At 33.3% G+C, this 21,312-nt stretch overlaps 2 protein-coding genes across 2 annotated transcripts; one reads left to right on the top strand and one right to left on the bottom strand.

The window, feature by feature from the left end:
* Positions 1-6,059: 6,059 nt before the first annotated feature.
* On the bottom strand, positions 6,060-12,144 carry LOC120176604 (disease resistance protein RUN1-like). Its single transcript, XM_039183003.1, has 7 exons — positions 11,710-12,144; positions 11,449-11,613; positions 10,355-10,672; positions 10,026-10,247; positions 9,554-9,938; positions 6,434-6,497; positions 6,060-6,327 (listed from the first exon to the last, which is right to left on the bottom strand). The coding sequence occupies exons 1-7, from the start codon at positions 12,142-12,144 to the stop codon at positions 6,060-6,062; spliced, it is 1,857 nt and encodes a 618-aa protein (XP_039038934.1).
* A 3,425-nt stretch (positions 12,145-15,569) lies between these two features.
* On the top strand, positions 15,570-20,193 carry LOC120176690. The gene is made up of 4 exons (XM_039183069.1): positions 15,570-16,168; positions 16,318-16,433; positions 18,495-18,738; positions 18,841-20,193. The coding sequence occupies exons 1-4, from the start codon at positions 15,779-15,781 to the stop codon at positions 20,152-20,154; spliced, it is 2,064 nt and encodes a 687-aa protein (XP_039039000.1). The 5' UTR covers positions 15,570-15,778; the 3' UTR covers positions 20,155-20,193.
* The last annotated feature ends 1,119 nt before the right edge of the window (positions 20,194-21,312 follow it).

The raw sequence follows: 21,312 nt of genomic DNA, 5'->3' as shown, positions 1-21,312 counted from the left end.
CCATCAATCAGTATTTGTGCATTAGATTCCACGAAGAAATGTTAAAAAAAGAAAAGAAAACAAAGAACAATTCAACGGTTAGGTACAATTACAATATAGTCCTTATATGAATGCAAATTTTGCGAAGGATGCCCTCCTCTCAATATTAATTAAAAATATAACATCCAATAAATTAGGACAACATCACATTAACTACCATAATAAAATAACATGTAAAGAGGTCACCATCGCTTACTTGGTAAACCACGCTTCCTTTTTATACTATATGATTTAATCAAAGAACTTCATTTTCTATTACAGACAATTAACTTTGGAAGTTGTAAATTTTATTATTAACCAATCATAACATAATCTTTTTTCCTTTCATTATGTCTTATTTGTGTGGAGGGCCTATGCCTATCCCACTAACAGGACTATTAACTTGCGGATGCTTCCAAACATCGCTTACTTGGTAAACCACGCTTCCTTTTTATAGTATTTGTGCCTTAGATTCCACGAAGAAAGGTTAAAAAAAGAAAAGAAAAACAAAGAACAATTCAACGGTTAGGTACAATTACAATATAGTCCTTATATGAATGCAAATTTTGCTAAGGATGCCCTCCTCTCAAGATTAATTAAAAAGATAACATCCAACATCACATTGACTACCATAATAAAATAACATTATCTTATTTGAAAAAACGACGAGAAATTTGAAATGTAAAGAGGTAGGACACCATCGTTTACTTGGTAAACCACGCTTCCTTTTTATACTATATGATTTAATCAAAGAAATTCATTTTAATTACACATTGCATTGCTGCATCAAATGAATGGGTTAAGAGCAATGTCAAGTTTACTTGGTCAGCTACACTTCAATTCTTTTTTTTAATAGTATTTGTGCATTAGATTCCACGAAGAAAGGTTAAAAAAAGAAAACAAAACAAAGAACAATTCAACGGTTAGGTACAATTACAATACAATCCTTATATGAATGCAAATTTTGCGAAGGATGCCCTCCTCTCAAGATTAATTAAAATGATAACATCCAATGAATTAGGACAATATCACATTGACTACCATAATAAAATAACATTATCTTATTTGAAAAAACGACGAGAAATTTGAGAATGATACCCGCATATCACGAATAATTAATAAGATAACATGTAATGAGCTAGGACACCATCGCTTACTTGGTAAACCACGCTTCCTTTTTATACTATATGATTTAATCAAAGAACTTCATTTTCTATTATAGACAATTAACTTCGGAAGTTGTAAATTTTTTTATTAACCAATGATAGCATAATCTTTTTTCCTTTCATTATGCCTTATTTGTGTGGAGGGCCTATGCCTATACCAAAAACAGGACTATTAACTTGCGGAGATCTCGGAAATTACAGCAATGCTTCCAAACAGCCGAGGGTAGATACCTGCATGTAGAACGATTGCATATCATCCTTGATTGCTTCTTTGAGTTCTTCCACATCCTCATCAGTAACAACGACATAGGTACTAGTGCCAGCAATGACATGTTCAACGCCCTGCATAATGATAACTAATAATTTATTTGTGCAGGTATCAGATACATTAGAGAAGCCAATATATTGCTAAGTTTCAATCACCTGTGCATCGGTCTTGGTACCCTGTGCCTCTTTTATCTCTTTGTGCTGCATATACGGCTCCCCAGTCCCTACAGTCATCCAACCAGAAAGTCCCATGAAAGTTGTTTCCTAGCCTTAACTTGTGCTAATATCCATTCGTATTAAGAGAAAACAAAGGACATCATCAAATCATATTAACATCCATAAAGAGCAATACATAGGATGTCAGTACAAGAGAATTCTATAACCTCCATCCAGACAGAGAGTTTAAACAGATATGAGAGAGAAAACCATACTTTCACTCGGATTTCCTTCATAGGGTGAGGTGTCCACGTTGCTCTTATATTGGTCGCAATAGACCCCTGAAATAAGACCTTAATGAAGTAATACTAAACACCCAACCACCAAACTAACTTAAGAATTTATTATAATCTTTACAAAATTAATATATATGTTAAATAGCACCGATTAAGTTATATAACAAGAATAACAACATCGGCGTCATTAAAGGTGAACCTTGTAGGGCAACGTTGATAATGGTATTTTTATAGAGAGTAGCTAGTGTTGATAATGGAAAGCAGGGAACCTCGGTTTCAAATGAAAATAGAGTACTCTCTGACTTCAACCAAGTCTCATCGCATTTCCCAGATCGAATTTCTACTTCAAATTCGCACGTTTCTTGAGGATGATAATGGCCATTTTCAAGAGGATGATTCGTAGGAGGATTTCTCCATTTCGCCAGAATTTGTATTCGGGTACCATCGACATCACAACGTCGCTTGTTCGGATGGCTCGAACAACGCGGCCTTGAAAGTTGAAAGGATATTGGATCAAGCTTTTGTCAATGCGAACTCGATTTTAGAAAAAGAGAAAAAGAACCGCAATAGTAAGGGATTTGACAACATGATAAGGGTAATATTTTGAGTTAAAAAATTGTAAGGCGGGAACACTATGATGGGTCAGCGGCATGGCTATGGAGTTGACATGCGAGAAGCTCCGAAGCTAGTTCCGACACAAAATAATCGATCAAAGCTTTGAAGAAAGTGAAGCTGTTGAAGCCTGAAGGTAATGGCGAGGGTGAGTGGATGTTTGGCCGCTGAATGAGGAGAGCCAGACGTTGGAGAGGGTTTGGGAAGGCTGGAGGGAATCAACTGAATCATACCGGACAGTCGTCGGGGTTGGGCGTTGAATCTTTGATGACGGTGGTGATGGTTATATTCTTGTTATGTACTTAATCCGTGCTATTTAAAATATATACTAATTTTTTTAAAAGTATAATAAATTGTTTAATTATCTTGGTGTTTGGGTCTTTAGTGTTTGTTATAAAGCTATTTAGTTCGAATCACATGGAAAGTATATTTTCATAAACAAAACGACATCGGTTTAGGTTATTTGAGCATTAAAACAATCGCGCCAAAACGACATTGTTTCGGTCGGCGGAGTGATAATTGCACTTAAAAGTAAATGTTAGTATTAAATTGACATTAAATACTAGATGCTGTAAATGAGTCGGGGCTTAAAGTTTAATAGTATTTGTTGTAGTTTACCCTTAAAAAATGGTGAGAAGTTTATGAATGATATGTGTCACGAATAATTAACAAAATAACATCAATGAGTTAGGACATTATCACGTTAGCTAACGCGACACGATAACATTACCTTTATTTTAAAATCACAAAAATAACTTTGTGATGCACGCCTTTATATTCATTGAAACACAAAAATATGTAAGTAAAACTATAATAATTAATAAAAAACATGTTGTACCTAATTGTAGGAAAAAGAAAATTAAATAGGTTACCTAACAATTAATACATGTGATTTAAAGATTAAATTGAGTAACTTACGAAATCAGAAGGGCAAGACGTGAATTTAACCAAAATAAAATATACTACAATGATCATCATCAGGACCAACGACATGGATGCTAGTGCCAGCAATAACATGATCAATGCCCTGTATAATGATATAAGAAGAGATTAACTAATACTAATTTATTTGTGCAGTTATCAGATGTGATGGAGAAGAAAATGTATTTCTAAGTTCCAATCACTCGACCCTGTGCCGCTTTGATCTCCTTGTGCTTGTTTCGGTAGCTGAATGGTGATGGGGTTCCATAGTATTAGCATCTCCTTGAGAATCAAAATTGAGGTTGGATTCATCACATCATAACATCAGTAATGGTGCAACTCTCTGCATCCACGTAAATTACATGAACTCCACATTTCTTACTTGAAATGTTTTCTCCATTTGAGAGGAGATGTAGAATTGAAACATGCCTCCTCATAATTCTGGTCTTCTTTAACCATATCCTTCCCACATAGAATGAACATGATCACCCCTGCAATCCCAAGCAATTTCCCCCAAAAACAATTCACTTTCGAACTTTTAAAACCACCATCGCCATCATTACCACTGGCGGCTAAAAGTTGATATTCACAGATAAATTGAAGATTTCCAATGCAAATGCGGTCAGTGAGATCGACCACAAGACATATAGCAAACTAATAATCTTCTCCCACTCCTTCTTGTGGATATCTCAAACTTAATGAAGCATTCATACTGATACTCAAATCTATCTGCTGAAATTTTGTTCCCCGGAAAACAAAAACAAATTGGTTTGGGATCAATCGAGATGATCATATCGTGCCATTTCTCCGCTAGGAATTGAATTTGAAGCATGGCATTTGCCTCGATGTTATCGACTGAATCTTGATTCAAGCTGAAGCAATTAGAGAATATCATTGTGTAGTCTTTCACCATCAAAGAATAGAAATTTCGATCAGTGAAAGATACACTTTCTAATGATATGCAACCATGAGTATTCAAGTACTTCAGGTTTGATGGAAGCTCTAAGAGTAATTTGAGGCTCTTGCAATGTAACATTATCAACCGTTGAAGATTATTTGAAGGGTCTGAAGAAAAGGACACTTCTTCTATTTCAGTGAATGATAATTTAAGTGATTCAACATATTTGGGAGTTCAGGAAGTTGGACCAAACTTCTACACGACTTACAGTCAAGGCTTTCGAGGTTGATGGCTCCTAATAGATTAGGGATCTTCCTTAACTTCACGCAAAAAAGAAACGTCGATTTCTCTTAAATTAACAAGATCCTGTACAAAAACATATAAAAATTGTATTACTTGTAAGCATTATCTATTTACTTAATCGCATAACATATAATTATAAAATATTAGATTTGATGATCGTGAATTCACTAAACAATTTTCTTCTTTAAAAAAATAGAATATATTTATTTTAAAAATCTTTTATACTTAATTATACATATTTTTTTCCTAGAAGGAAGCATAAGAGCATATACCTGAAAATCTTCATTCCAGAGTTGTTCCATATTGCCCCCTGATAAATTCAACACTACAAGATTTATTAAAATTTAGTGATAAAGATTTGAAGGGGTAACGCTTCCACTGAAGACACTTTAACTCATTTGGAAGAATATAAAAAAACAATTTACCAAAGTTTAGTATAAAAAAGATACATGCATTCTAGTTAAATCATAAATAAAATGCAATTATATTAGGAAAATGCTTACACTAATTGGACATCATTAAACATGTGTGTGTGAGCATGCGTGTATATATATATAAACTAGTGTGATACTGAACCATAGGACATCATACGAAAGGGCAAAATGAATAAAAATACAAACAACTCTTACTTATTATTGTTGAGCACTGGACACACGTCCTTGGATTCCACAACCTTTTACGCTTTTCAGGGTATTTAGATTCTGATCAACAATATCTTTACCCATTTCTTCAAGCATATCATGCATAGAAATCCGCCCATAAGAATTGATGTCAAATAGGCACTTGCGAGCAAGCTGCTTAGTCCACTCACAGCACCTTTATACAAGCAACTTAGAATTTTTTCTACTTCTTCTTTGATTCCCTTAAAGAAGCATACTACGTCGAGAAATATATCCTTTGTAGTTTATCCAACCCATCAAAGCTACTCTTCAAAATGTGTGAAATTTTGGGTCATCGAACTTGTTTACTTTTTCCACCTCACTTTTCCACTCTTCTATAGACTTTGATATAGCTTAGCACCCAAAATCTTAAGAGCAAGTGGACTGCATCGGCTAACCGTACAAACTCGTAGGATAGATGTAGAAATCAACAGAAGGATTCAACTGCTTAAATGCAGTAATAGAAAAAGTTGAAGAGAATATTCTTATTTACTCTTCCCCTTATGTATTTGGGTAGCTCCTCCATTCTTAAGCACTTGTCTGTCTCTAGACGTTAGAATGATTTTACTTCCATCACCAAAATGTTTAACACCCATCCAGTCTACTTGTTCTGAGTCATTAACGTCGTCAAGGACAACAATTACTCGTTTATTGTTCAGCCTCTCTGTAAGGGTACCCTATGGAAGGGGTGTCTATACGAATTTCTTTGTCCTTTAAAAGTATGGAAAGAAATTCATTTCGCACGGATTCCTTCCTTGTTTTTCTATTTTCTCTCTAACATTTTGAAGAAAGTAACAACTTTCAAACGTGCTAGAGACTTCCATATAAACAACTCAGCAAGGGTGGTCTTGCCAATACCACCCATGCCCCAGAGTCCTATTACTCGACTGTCTTTTTGCTTAATCAGCTCCAAAATCTTCTTTTTCTGACAATCTATTCCGATAAATTCTTCAGAAGCACTTCCAGAATAACTATTCATCAACTTATTTAATACATATTCAACAATATCATTAATGTACTCGGTTTCAGATCTGGCGGATAATGAGAAAAATAAAAGTTAAACCAAAGATAAAGTCAAATAAAGAAGATGAGTAAAAATATAGTTTACTGTCAAATTGGACTCCAGCTATATGCCACCCTTTTAATTTACCGGCTTCAGCAAAGGCAGCTTTCCATCGATTCACTTCATCACGAGGCCTATCTGATTCATGGACATCAAAGGATGCTTTGAAACTGCCACCAAAATTCGAACGTCATAGGGATCGACATGATAAAAGATGGGAAGAACAATTTGACATGAGTTTTCTTGCGGTTCATGATATCGGAGAGTTCAGCAAGCATGATTTTGAAGAAGCATAATCTTTAGACAAAACGATGATGGAGAGTCTCGATGCTTCAATTGCTCGAGAAGTGCAGGTGAAATACGCTCCCTCTTTCCAATACTTCTTCATCGAAGAAGACACCAAATCCTTCCCCTTCAAAGCTTGGTGTAGATGAGAGGTGAAGTTAAGACGTGTGTCTTCACCCCTAAAGCTCAAGACACTTGATACTTCATTGGAGGAGAAGAGGAAGAAGAAGCCATGAAAGGGTATTGATTGAAGCAAAAGAGAGAAAATAACAGCGGAGCTTGGCTTGGCTTGTTTTATTCTGGTAAGAAACAAAGAGTAACATTATTATTGGTGCGTGGAAGAGACTGGACGCGTTTTCGTTAGACTTGTAGCATTGGGGACGACTTTCTTATACTCTTTACCAACAAAATAAATGAGCGGAGGTCTTGAAATTCTACCATATATATGTAGAGAATTTTATAATATCCTTTATATATTATTTTTTTAATTAAATTTTATCTTTATTAAAAATTAATTTTTTTATAAATTTATTTATTTCAGATCGGGTCAGATCAATTTTGGATTTTATCTTAAAAAGACGAGTTAAGTTTATATAGGGAAAAATCATCCTAAACCGGAGTCGGGATGAATTTCGGATGGAGGGTGCCTATTTTTCGGATCAGGTCGAATCAACCTAACAACTGCATGAAGCATAGAATAACTTGATGAGATCCTTTGCTAATGACCTTGCATGTTTCACATTGTGGGTCGGCTTATTATCACATTAAAACCCACAAGCTTGCTTGATCGTAAACAACTGAGATAGCTCTACAAAAAGCCTTGTTTCATGCCAGAAAACTGCATTACACGAAGCTCAATCAAGCACAACACTCAACAATACAAATTAGACCTTCCAAAACGTTCACAGTTAAGCCTCGCTCTAGATTTATTTCCACACCATCCTCAAACTCTGTGAAATACCACCAAGCTTAGAACAAGAAATGACACAACATTCATTCCTTTATCAGCTAAACAACCATTGTTTTGTTGCTTCTACAAGCATGAAAAAACTGCATCTTTCCAAATTTACGGCTCAATTTATCAATTTCCGACAACAAAGTCAACCAAAGAAATACCACTCAATTCGAGAGAATCAATCCGATCCTTAGACCTTAATTTTTCGCACCCTTGTTGCCTTGGATATAAGAGCCTTCGAGATTATGAATAGCTCTTCTCCCACCCTTCATATTAGAAAAATGAACAAAACCGAATATGTTGCCCCCTTGCTTCTCTTATTGGGAATGAAAGAGTCCACAACCTCACCATATTCGTCGAAGATAAGCCGAAGCCCTTTGAAATGGAGATATTTTGGGAGATTGAAGACAATCAACGCGACACACTTCCCCCCTTGAAAACCTACTCTCCGAATTCACCATGATTAAGAAGAATTAGATGTATTGCACTGTTAAAATTAAGACTAAATTGAAATAATATGTAACTACTAAGGACCAAATGTATACATATTCAATTTTATTAACTGTCACGTCAGCACTTCCGTCAAATATTAATAGCGAGATGTTATATTGAAGCCAATTAAATAGTTAAGTGGTCATATTGACGAAATTTTAAAAATTATGGTTAGAATTAGTTGCTCGATTAGTTTATAATTAACTGGTCGTTACATAATATGTGATAACATTGAATGATTTTCATTTAGAATTGAATTTTTAGTAAATTTTAGTCACTTTATTTCTTTAGTCATTGTAAGAGATTGGCATATTTATTATCAATGTGCTTAGAAAGGTGTATTTCAAGTATGGGGAGTGACTAGAAAAATACAAAAATGATGTGTGTTCATATTGGTGATCCTTGATTCTCATGGACCTAGGTATTGCATCATTTTTCAAAGATATATATCAATACGAAGAAGCTCATGAGTTCCTGCAATGCATGTTACATAGGATTGAAAGCTGTTGACTAAAGCCCATGAATGATTTGTCCTTTGTTGATGATTGTCTCGTTAAGAAGGTTTATCGTGGTCGCCTGGTTAGCATAGTTTAAATGTTGCAACTTGATCATGGGTCGTTATTGTAATTTGTAAAAGATGTATGTTAGTATTGTAATTTATGTGAACCTTTCTCCTTTAATGTAATTTATAAAAAGTTGTGGTATCTATTATAATTTATAAAAGGTTTTATCCTTAATTTTAATTTATAAAAAGTTTTGTCCTTAATTTTAATTTTTTAAAAAGTTTTTGTCCTTTTACTAAAATGTTTTGTCTTTTAGTGTAATTTATAAAAGTTTTGTCCTTAAATGTGATTTATAAAAATTTGTGTTGTATATTGTAATTTATAAAAGTCATTTATTGTAATTTTACACTTTTTATTTATTATTAAAAAATTATGACAATACTTTTTTATCACTAATACGATAAAATTATTATATTATTAGTGACGCTTTATATTATTTGATGATATAATTAATTGTCATTGAATTTAATTTTTAAGGTGACGTAATACATTAATGTCACTATGTATTTAATAATACGTGACGAAAATGTATATATCGTCATATTTGACATTTAATGATACACTTAGTATGACGTCATCGTGACGTTAAATTTTACGTCACAATATAAAGAGTGACGTAAATGTAAGTTTCGATAATGATATTTCAGATGCCATATATAAACAAATTTGTTGTAGTGAGGTAAATTACACCCTTACTCACTGAACTTTACTCTCTCCTATTTCATCATCGAACTTTCAAATTTTTAATTTGCTCACTGAATTTTAGACATTAAACTTTTTGTCACCGAATCTTGATTCAAGCATAAACAATTAGAGGATAACAAGTAAAACACACCATAACCACCACCCTCATCATCATCTGAACTGTATTGATATAAATTTTGATCTGTGAAGGGTACATTTTCTAACGATGTGCAGCCATGTGCATCCAATAACCATAGATACGGTGGAAGCTCGGATAAGGCTCTCGCAATGATCCACTGCCAAAGATCCAAGGCTTTTACATCTCATGATTGGTGAGGACACATCAACTTCTACTGAACCAGAGAGGGAGACATTGCATTCAAGCTTTTGAATACTTGAGCTGCTCATATGTAAGAACCGAAGATCACTTAAAGAGTAGACAGACAAGTCCACCTCTATAATTCGAGTCCCAGATAAGTCTAATTCTGTTAAACTTCTCGAGATTTCTGCGTATTCGGTGACAGGACAATGACTAAGATCCAGCCAATGAAGGGATTTCAGCTTCGAGATATTGCTTGATACATATTTGACCCTTGAGTTCTTCATAAACAATGTTCCGAGTTCGACAAGATGCTCAATTGAATCAGGCACTTCTTCAATTCAAGTTTTTTCTAATTTCAAATAAACAAAATTATTCGGAAGCTCTGGAAACTTGCTGAGACTATAACATTCCTCAAGCTTAAACCACTGCCAATCAAGAGATGACAAATGATTGAAGCAAGGAAGTTCAATCAAACTTTCACACCCTTGAAGGTAAAGATTTTTAAGGTTGATGGCCCTTGCTAGACTAGGGATCTTCCTCAATTTCTTGCAATACAGAAGGTCAAGTCCCCTTAAATTAACAAGATCCTGCGAAATAAGAATATGAAATAATTATATTAACTCATAATATCATCTATCATAATCTTTATCTAAAGAAAAATACTATTGGATGAAGAAAGTATGAGAGCATATACCAGATGGCCATCTTCATTCCAAAGTTGCTCCATGTTGCCATGTTGTAATCTCAACACCACAAGATTCTTCGGATTAAAACTTGATGGTAAAGACTTGAAAGGGTAAAAGTCCCAACAAAGACACCTTAGCTCTTCTGGAAGAGATACATTATCAACTCCATCTACACGTAGTTTCTCTTTCCAACTGTCTCGCATATGATGAGGAACACCAAAGAGAATATATTTAAGATTATGCATCTTCTCAAAAATGGTAGAACATAAATGTAAGTTATCATTTTGAGTCATGTATAACTTTATTACTACAATAAGATCAGTCCCCTGACACAAACAATTTATCAAATATTAGCATAGAGAAATTTATGGGCATTTTATTAAGGGTAAAGAACACAATTGGTCCCCCTAACTATAGGATATTGTTTTGTTGAGTCCCCCGATTATTAAAAGTTACAAAATAATCTCCCGACTATAGGGAGTTGCTTTGTTGAGTCCATCGATTTTTAAAAGTTACAAAATGGTGACCCGACTATTCATTATATTTCAAACTCATCCTTTTCCGTTAACAAATTAACGACAGTTTGAGCTGGACGTTAACCTGCTGGTTGTTAACTGAAATATGATAAAATCTAATCTCATAAACTCAAATGACTATTATAATGTCCGCCTCAAACAATTGTTAACTAAAATTGATAAGTTTGGAACATAATGAATAGTCGGGCCATCGTTTAATAATCGAGGGACTCAACAAAGCAACTCCCCATAGTCGGGGATTATTTTCTAACTTTAATATTTCAAATGACCATCATATCTCAGTCAGTATGTTAAAGTCCAACTCAAACAATCATTAACGAAAAATGACGAGTTTGGAACATAATGAATAGTCGAGTCACCGTTTTGTAACTTTTAATAGTTGATGGACTCAGCAAAGCAGCTCCCCATAATCGAGGACTCAACAGAATAGTATCCTATATATAATCGGTGGACCATTTGTGTATTTTACCCTTTTATTAAATAATTCTTTTAAAAAAATAAAAATAATTATATTTGAGTAAAAAATAAATACAATTCACACTTTATTATATTTGTGTACTTGATACATCTTTAGAAATCCATAACCTACTACGTTGTCCAGGATCTCTAGATTGTCGACGAACAATGTCCTTCCCCATCTCTTCCAACATATCATGCATGTTAATATAATAAGAATGCAAGGTGTTAAGTAGGCATTTGTCTACCAAGTTGTTTATTCCACTCACACCAACCTTATAACAAGAAGTAAAAATTTTAAGAATTTCTTCTACATCTTTCTAGGGTTCCCCTTTAAAGAAGGTTGCAATATCAAGGAATATATTCTTTACTAACTCATCTAGCCCTTCAAAGCTACTCTTCAAAATCTGTGAAAATTTCGGTTCAGCATATCCCTTTAGTTTAGTCACCTCGTCTTCCCACTCCCTTTTAGACTTTGTATACATTTTAGAACCCAAAACTTTAAGAGCAAGTGGACTGCCTTGGGCTTGCTCCACAAACTTGTTTGATAGATCTCGAAAATCAGCAACGGGATTCGACTGCTTAAATGCAATTGTAGAAAAAAGTTGAAGACAGTCGTTCTTGTTTAACTTGTCTACTTCGTGTATTTTGTCAGCTCCCCCATTCTTAAGTACTTGTCTATCCCTAGATGTTAAAATGATTTTACTTCCACAACCAAAATGTCTAACACCCAAGAAATCTGTGTGGCCCGGGTCACTAACATCATCCAGCACAACAAATACCTTTTTATTGTTCAGCTCCTCCATTGATTTGTTTTGCTTTAAATTTGATTCGAATGGATTGGGAATGACGTGTTGATGACTAAATTGTGATTAAATCAAATAGGAGACCATTAGGAGAAATGTTGCAAAGTTTCGGCCCAAGGAAGAATTACAAAATTTCCTAATGGTTTGGATTGAATGTATAAATAATTCTAAGTGCTTGAAATGATGTTTGGAACCAAATTGGAGCTTTGTTAGACTTTGAGGACCTTTTCGCTTAATATGATAAATGGAAGGGTTAATGTGCAATTGTTGGCAAATTAAGGTCCTATGCTGAAATTTAGTGTAGAACAGTAAATTAGACTGATTTGGAAGACTTTATAGGTTTAGGACTCAATTGAAAGTTTAAAGAAAGTTTGATGGTGAAATGATGAAAGTATCGAATTAAAGTATATTGGATAAAGGATGAAATGTTAAATGAAATAAAGTTGATTTAAATTAAGGGAGAGAAATTAGTTTTATTCATATGATTATTATATTAGTCGAAGTACTAATTTGTATTTGAAATTGTATATGTCGAGAAATCGATGCCGTGTATATCATGATCGAAAACAAATACCAAGCGAACTAAAGGAAAAGGATTAAGTACGAGAATACAATGAAAATAACATTAAAGAGTAGTGAGGCTATATAAGAGTGTGACGAAACTTTCTTTTATAATAGATAATACGAGGACGACTAGCGATGAGTTAATCTCGATCGTTTTTATTAAAAAGGTTTTTAAAGTAGTATTTGAGCATGTATTTTATTAAGTTGTTTTATTACATAATATATGTTTGAGTTGGGTATGAACTATCCAATACAATATTTATGAGATTTTATTTTATTCGAATGTCTGGTTATTTTATGTGTAAAATAGTATATGGTTTTAATAAGCCCATTGTATGAAAATGAGAGTTAGTGTACAATGGCATGCCATGAGGTGGAGTGAATCTGAATATGTTTGTGATATGGCACCAGTGTGGATCACCCATGGTTGACTCCGCATACCCTAGTGGTGCACGAGGTGGAGTGATTCGATGTTTTTGATAAGCTTTATATGTGCATTATATGGCACCAAAATGGGTTACTCGGGGTCTAGCTTAGGTGCCTTAGTGGTACACGAGGTGGAGTGACTTGGTGCAAGTTGTTCTGACAATAAATTTGTATATAGCACGTTCACTCGTTATCTGACTCGCGTATCGCATATTCTCATGATAATACAGTGGGCAAAGTAATGATCTAATCTGGAAATGTTTTTTTTTTAAATGGAAATGTATAAGTTTGAAAATAATTTTAGTACGAATGATTTATGAAAATTCTTATAATGTTGTTTTTAATTCGAATATTTGCTTGATGTAAATTGTATATGTTTTATTCCAGTAAAATTCTATTGATATGATTAATTATATTTGTTAAACACTTTCTTTATTTTATGATGTCGTCTCACTAAGTGGAAAAACTTAACATATGATTGGTTCACACGTACGTAAAGCAAAACCAAAGAAGTAAGGAATCAGGTTAGACATCTTACATTTTGAAGACCCTTTATGATATCCAAAATCAATATGACCTTTTCTCAATGATTTTGATATTCATAGTTGACATGTATATAGTTTTATTTTGATGCTCTGATTTGAACTTGTTTGAACTCTTTTGATTTTGTGATAAATGAATCGCATTTTAAATACTTTATATTATAGTTTTAAATTGCAATTACTTATTTAAATGTCGATTTTAAATGAAACAAAATTTTATCGAATTTCAATCGTAGATATTTTATACACTTGATGTGACACTTCTACCTCGTATTCGAGATAAGGTGTTACAATAGGGTTCTTTTCTTTTCTTTCTTTCTTTTTTGAAAATTCGGGTGACTAATGTTGTACTTTACCCATAAAACGTCATATCACCACGGTTATTTTGAACACATCATTTTCTATTAGCAAAAGGGTAAACTACAAATTTGATAACTAAAATTTAATGTCTCTCCTAATACACTCATTATACTTTAAATCTTTTTATTTTATTCACTAAACTTTATACAATAGTTTTTTTTATGATTTAACCATTTCTTCACTAACATTGTTATGAATGTGCTTTTATATAGATGCAAAATGACATCGTTTGTGAAAACTTTATTTTTTTTAAAATGATATCGTTTTAAAGTCGTTAATTATTTAACGACAGAGTGACAAAAAACATTTAATATATTAAGTTTAGTGAAAAAATTAATATTTTTTAAAGTTCATTAAATAAAATAAGAGACATAATAAAGTTTAATGATAAAATTTATAGTTTACCCTTAACTAACTATTATCACTTATAATATTTTTCTTTCCTTTTCTTGGGTCCCAACAGAAGCAAACAACCTACACTTCATTATCACCGCCCCTGTCCCCCGTGACTTGGCTTTTTATGTTTTAGTGGCCCCCGCACGACTAGGAAAATAAGAGGCTGACGTGGTCTTTTAAGCAAAATTATGATGGTTTAATTATGGTTTTAGTCTCTTTATTAGTTTAAAATTTAGAATCTAACACCATTAGTTTAAATTGTTAAATTAATTAATTAATTTTGATATTGATAAAATATAGTGGTTTAAATTGACGACTTGAAATTATATTTACAATATTTAGTTAAAATTAATTAATTTTTTTAACTGACAATGGTCTTACATAAATTATGTAGATATAATTATTCGAATATAAATTTTTAGAAAGAAAACACTCCCTTTTTATCATTGATGTCGCATAATGATTCATATATTTATCTTTTAAAAATTTATTTAAATATTTTAATATATTGAAAGTAAACTTTAGTAAATTTGAATATTTAATCCGATTTTGATTTAGACAATCTAAAATTAATAAAAATAGATTTTAAAATAAATTTACAGATTTAAGTTTAAATTTTACAGAAAATAAAAAATATTTTTTAGTTTAATTTTTAAATAAAAAATTAAATATCAATTTTTAACTTAATAAGTAAAAATAAATTAGGCGAAAATAGAGGAAAAGGTAATCATGGAATTATAGTTAAATCAACATTTCAATAATCAAATTATTAAAATTATTAAATTTATCAAATTATTAGAAAACAATCAATGAGAATTAATATGTTTTATTAATTTAAATATTTTAATAACATTTTTTAAAAAAATTGATGAAATTTAATAATTTTTTAACAATTTGATACAATTTAATGATAAATTTATAACTTTTAAAAACTTAATAGATAAAATAATCATTTGATTATACTTTAATGACCTTTTATATATTTTATCCAAAAAATAAAATAAATGACTAACCTAATTAAACCAAACATCTCAAATGACAACAATTAATGGTATTCTAATAGCACCTTGACGTCCGTCTTTTCCTCCTTTATATAGCAAATTCCAGGGTACTTTAACCTTTAATTACACCATTTTTGTGGAAGAAACATATTCTTCTCTCTCTAAAATTTTCCTCTCCCTCTCTCTCTCCAAACAACGCTTCCATCGAATTTTTCTCCTTTCGAGCTCTTCGATCTTCACGCTTTTAATCACGTATATCTTTTCGTAAATCGAATCTATAGTTTCTTAATCAATCGAAGAATTGATTAATCGTGGTGTTTTTGTTCTGATTGTTTGATTTCTAAGATGTCTGATTCTAGAAACGGAGAATTTGTCGACGATCGCGTGGATCGAAACGACGACGAGTCAATCGAATCGTCATACATGTCATCCTCGATCAACGGCGTTGTTGCGACCTCTAACGTTGGATCTGGAGCAACAACGTCGAGACAGAACGGTGATGTGAGGAACGGAATCGGACTCACGGAACGGTTAACGGACATATTCGTGGAGGAGAACGACGGAGATTTGTTGCTTCAACAAAGCTATCGAGAGGATAGGGTGTTCCAGTGGCTACAGGCTTTGGATATGCAAGTAATCGGCGCATGTCGAACCGATGAAAGGTTAAAGCCTTTTCTGAACGTCAATTCCTCAAACGGCGTTGCCGAGGATCGATTGTTGGCACATTTGAGTCAGGTATATTGATAAATCTGAAGTTTATGTTGTTTATCCTTTTTAATCGAACTGTAACATGAAAAATTAGCTCAAATCTGTATTTGCTTAGTAAAATTTCCGAATTGGAGGATTATGTGTGTTTAATTTGATTTGTTTGCATAAATTTTCAGCACTTTGAGCCATCGGAAGTTGGTATGCTGGCGAGGTGCTTTTGCATACCTTTGGTTTCTATTCGAGTGGGGAAAATCAACAAACAAGGGATTCGTTTCCAGCCTACTGCTGTAAGGTAGTTGAATTTTTACTCTTATCGGCGGATTTATCATAAATTATCCTGGTCGGGATATCACGTTTAGTCTATGGGTTACATGTTATCCTTTTTGTTGCAAACCATTAGCATTTATCCGTAACACACAGCCATATTCTTAATTTTTTAAAAATTCTGTAGAATTTTTACAGTTTGGTCTCTCTAGAAACTAGTCTTTTAGTTTTTTTATTCTTTTTTCATTTAAATTTGGAATTATCAAATTAGTTAGTTACTCTTTAGTTTGGATATTAAAGACCAATTATAGATATAGCACATTTATTCCTAGGTTTTTATCCATAATTCATATTCATTAATGATACTATTGTAATGATCTTATTCCTTTGATCTTTTATGATCCTTAAGCATATAGCACACTGGGAATTTACCTTGGATTACTACAACTCTTTTCTGACCATTTAAGGTTTAGATTTGAAATTATCATATTAGTGAGCTAATGCTTACTTTGAAATATTCAAGACCAATTATGGATACAGTACCCTTTTCCCTAGTTTTTCAACCATAATTCTTATTCATCAGTGATACCTTTGTAATGGTCTAATTCCTTTGATCTTTCATCGTCTTTAAGCATATATCATTTTGGCAAATTAACTTGGATTTCTACAACTCTTTTATCCCCTTTGTGTCATTGTTCTATGTTGAGCTATTTCTTAATTGTTGTGACTGTTTCTCTTTTGATTATTTTTTAGGTTTACTAGGAATTATTTTTAATTTAGCCTTGTGTTGAGTCCATTTTGTATCAATTTCATGATTTACAATATTGGTGCATCTTATCTGGTTGCATTCTGAATGGTTAGAAGTTTGGAGTTTGGTCTACTTATTATGTTTGATAACTTTTGTCTGCAAAATCCATACACCTGTATCATCCACTATCATTTTCTCATAGTGTTTTAATCTAGCAACTAATTGAAATGTGTTGAAATCTGTTATGTAGTACCATGTTTATTTTACTTAATAATTTGAATGGGAGCTGTATGTTTTGTGGTTGATAATCAGTAGAAATTGCAGGATTCTATTTCAACTTGTTGGTCATCATGTTCATGCTTCCAAATGAATATATCTTTTCGCTTGTAGGTAAAGTGGGCGAATTCTATAATGATCTCTGAATTATGAGGAAATAAAGGTAGTTTCATATCCCATATTATATGGTTTGCTGCTGCTGTTTTGTGGATATGGAGGGTTGACATGTAATGAATCTATTACAAGTAAAATAGGGTGCTAGTGACTTGTATGAATTACAGTTATGCTGCTTTGTCAGTGTCAGTGTTCTTAATTTTGCTTTAAATTTTGTTTCAAATATGAACTGTATATTTACCCACCGTTTCTATCCCATAGTTATTTTTCGCAATATACTGCCATTTATTAGTTGATTTGACTGTTTTATTATATTGTCATGAGTTTGAACAAATTCCTGATAGGAATTAATGACAGCCCCTTATACTTGTTCGTATCTATCCATGTTTGTTTAAGGGAAGTTTGTAAGACATGTTGCACGACGTACCCCTGGTTGTTTTTGAATTTCTGAGGCCATAAAACAATACTGTTGGAAATATATAGGGATGCTAGACTGTGTCTTTAGTTGACATTAAATCGAGGTGCAGTGTCTTATTGTTGTTTTGTTCGAACAAACCAAAATATTCTTTAGTGTTACTGTCATAGCAGATGGTACTTTTAGATTCATATGATGCTCGAGATAGAACAAACTAAATTTCTCCAGGGATTTTTTATATTGAATTTGTTAAAAATTAAGATCCCAGCCTTCCATGGACGTCCAAAATAGAAGTTTACTAAAACCTTTATTGATCTTATTTGGTCCACTTAGAATGGATCCCTCCACTTAGAATTCTCACTTGGGCCTTTTTAGGATGATTTCAACTGTTAAATCATACAGCTTGGTCCATGCAAGTTGTAATGATATAGATTTGATATTTATGCTTATAACTTGATTTTCTCATGCTGCAGTTTATATTTCACTTGTAATTTCTGAAATCTAAAATGTTTCCTAAATCTTTTAAATTGTCACAGAGGAAATTTGAGTCTTACTCTCCTTCCAACATCGGACTTGCGCCTTTCATTTGTTGGGGATGATGGTCAATCGGAGAGGTTGTTTACTTTAAGCGACAAACCTCAGTGTGCTGTTATTTCCATCAATGAGATTCCAGCAGACATTTCCGGACGATCTTTCCTTGTGAAAGTGCCAGATGACAAAGCATTTTACTATTGGTGCTCGGAGAAGTCAAAGCTCTTGGGGGTTGAGTTGCTTTCAAAGGTACTTGATGTTCGACTTTTTAATGCTCTCACTAACAGTTCTGTGCAAATTTCTTTGTTTATGAAGCCATTTCGATCTAATATTGAGTTTTTTCTTTAATAGATGAAGGATCTGATCAGGAGAAAACCATCCATAGCTGAATTAACTGGAATCAGCGAGTCAAGACTAGGCTGTTTCGCAACTCAGCTCCATTCTTATCTACTGGGAACAACAGTGAATATTCAATCAAGTTGTTCTAGTTCACCTTCACCCAGTGTGCAGAATGGGCAATCTTCGTCAACTGGATCAAAATCTTTGCGATCCCGATACTCTAGCAGTCAAGCACTCAAGGTGAATGCACTTTATCAAGGTAGCTTAAGTCCAAGATCAAGCTCTTTCAAAGAGGGTTTGACCCGAAACGTATCTTTTCCGAGGAGCATTGCCAGGGATAAGTTGCGAAGGCGTGGAGATAACCATCTTCCGGTAGCTGAGAGCCTTACATTTGCTTCACCTATTACAAACATTTCGTTGAATTGCAGTCAAGCTGAAAATGACAATCATCCCCGTGGCAGTAGCTGTTCAATCACTCCAAATTTCCTGGAATCACTTGGAAAATTTACTGTTCATCCAACTCCGAGCAGTGTTTCTCAAGTTTCCAACTTAGGCTCTCTCTTTTCTCCTTACTATTGTTGGTGCCCGCCAGGATCATCGACTGTACAACACTCAGCTGCCTCTCAACTCCCTGCCTCATCAATCGGATCTTTTAAGCTTCCACCACTTTCGTCAATATTGCCAACAAATGTTGCCTCCAGCCCATTGAAACCAACTCTTCCTCTTGGTCTTGCCGATGTTCCCTTGCTCGATTTTCCAGCTTTCCTCCCAGAACCGTTCATCCGACTGCCCCTGGCAAGTTCACAGCAAATTCCGACCTTCACACCTTTGATTTGTGACCCCATTGTTCATATTCCGGTCATTGATGTTTGCTCTTCAGGACAAGGCTACTTGGTTAGTGCTGGTACTACCATATCAACAACTATCTCTCCATTGCATCCAAACCTTGTGAACCCATTATTACCCGATACCACCGATTCCGTGGTGGAGAAAGGTGCAAGAGAAACACTCCGGCTACTCATCAGCAACTCAACTCAAAGCAACCCTCCATTAATTGATGTACTACCAGCAGTTCCGACTACTACTAACGAGAAAAAAGGTTTCCTTGTTACAGGAAGCAGGGGTCTATACAGCGGAACTAGAGACGATAGCGCCATTGCCTCCGGCATCGCCACCATGAGTTTCACTGCTATACTTTCCTCAACATCCGTAACAAACAGCCTTGATAATCCCGATACGAAGAAGCCGGCAGGATCTATTGGCTCGGAAGGATCTTGTTCAAGCAGTGCTGCTAAACTTTCGGGCTCGAAAGAAGTTAATCAGTGATTTAAATAATAATAAAAAAACAGGTTAATGTTTTTTGTTTTCTTTGTAGATGTTCCCTTTGTTGCTTAAAAATGAAAGGTGCAGCAGATCAATGCATCTGCAGCATTTTAAATGCAAGTAGTCCTGTAATGGGTTTTCTCGGCCTTTTCTACTGCGTTTTTCTTTTACATCGTTTCATTCTATTCAACAGGTTAAATTTGTGACAATAATTAGACCTAATTTCAAATGATGGTCACTCTTTAAATCCATGTTAGAAGATCCATGGGGATCAGAAATAGAGGTTTTCATGAGCGTTGTCATATTAGTTATTGAACAATAATTGTACATGGATGAGGTAAATTGTATCGGACGTTTACTTATTTTACGATGTCGTTCTCATAACCTTTTTTTTTTCTTAACCGATTACAACCTTATCGGTTCAATTGTTATTCAAATGTCTATTCAATTCTCATTATCATTTTTATAAGTTACAATCTTATCGTTTCAATTATTTTCATATGTCTGTTTTATTCTCATTAATTTTTATCAATTACAATCTTATGGCAATATTGGGCCAATAATCTAAGTGAACTAATTATTTGGTCCAATAGGCCAGTCCAAATATTATTTTGAGAAATGAATTTGTTACGGTGTAGGGTGAATTTGTCAAGCCCACATACTTCACTCAGATATTATTTTTTTAATGGGATCAGGTCTGCGGGCCTAGTGGAGGCTAACTGTTTAATTTATTTCTTGGACTCGTCACGTTCACATGCTGGGTTTCATTAAAAAAATATTTTTTAATTTAAAATAATATAAAATAATTATATATTATTTTTAAATTCATGGGATTTGTCATGTTAATATGACGAGTTCCATTTGAATTTAAAAAGTGTAGCCGTTAAGTGAAAATTGGGCAACAAACGAAAATTTTTAAATCTAACTGGAACTCACCATGTGAACATGACGAGTTTCATGAATTTAAAAAGAATAAATTTATTTTCATGTTTATATCATCTAAAATATTACTTAAGTAATAATTAAAAATAAATATTAAAATTTAAGAAAATTAATAATTTAATTTATTTTGTAAATATTTTATTAGAAACTAATAATTAAAATTTATTTTACTAAATACAATCACTAATAATAATAAAATTTATTTATATTTTCTTAATT

Source organism: Hibiscus syriacus, unplaced genomic scaffold (genome assembly GCF_006381635.1).
Source record: "Hibiscus syriacus cultivar Baekdansim isolate YM2019G1 unplaced genomic scaffold, ASM638163v2 tig00112249_pilon, whole genome shotgun sequence".
NCBI lineage: Eukaryota > Viridiplantae > Streptophyta > Magnoliopsida > Malvales > Malvaceae > Hibiscus > Hibiscus syriacus.
Note: the sequence above shows the minus strand (reverse complement) of the source record. Positions and strands in the feature narration are given on the sequence as shown.

Bases quoted from the DNA above. Each gene is read 5' to 3' on its own strand.
- LOC120176604 (XM_039183003.1), bottom strand. From the start codon at position 12,144: ATGGAGGAGCTGAACAATAAAAAGGTATTTGTTGTGCTGGATGATGTT. The intron at 10,673-11,448 runs GTATCAAGTACA...TGTTTGTGTCAG, and splicing joins GGTTATGGATTTCTAAAGAT to GGGACTGATCTTATTGTAGT. The intron at 10,248-10,354 runs GTATATGCTCTC...CTTATTTCGCAG, and splicing joins GGAATGAAGATGGCCATCTG to GATCTTGTTAATTTAAGGGG.
- LOC120176690 (XM_039183069.1), top strand. From the start codon at position 15,779: ATGTCTGATTCTAGAAACGGAGAATTTGTCGACGATCGCGTGGATCGA. The intron at 16,434-18,494 runs GTAGTTGAATTT...AAATTGTCACAG, and splicing joins TTCCAGCCTACTGCTGTAAG to AGGAAATTTGAGTCTTACTC. The intron at 18,739-18,840 runs GTACTTGATGTT...TTTCTTTAATAG, and splicing joins GGGTTGAGTTGCTTTCAAAG to ATGAAGGATCTGATCAGGAG.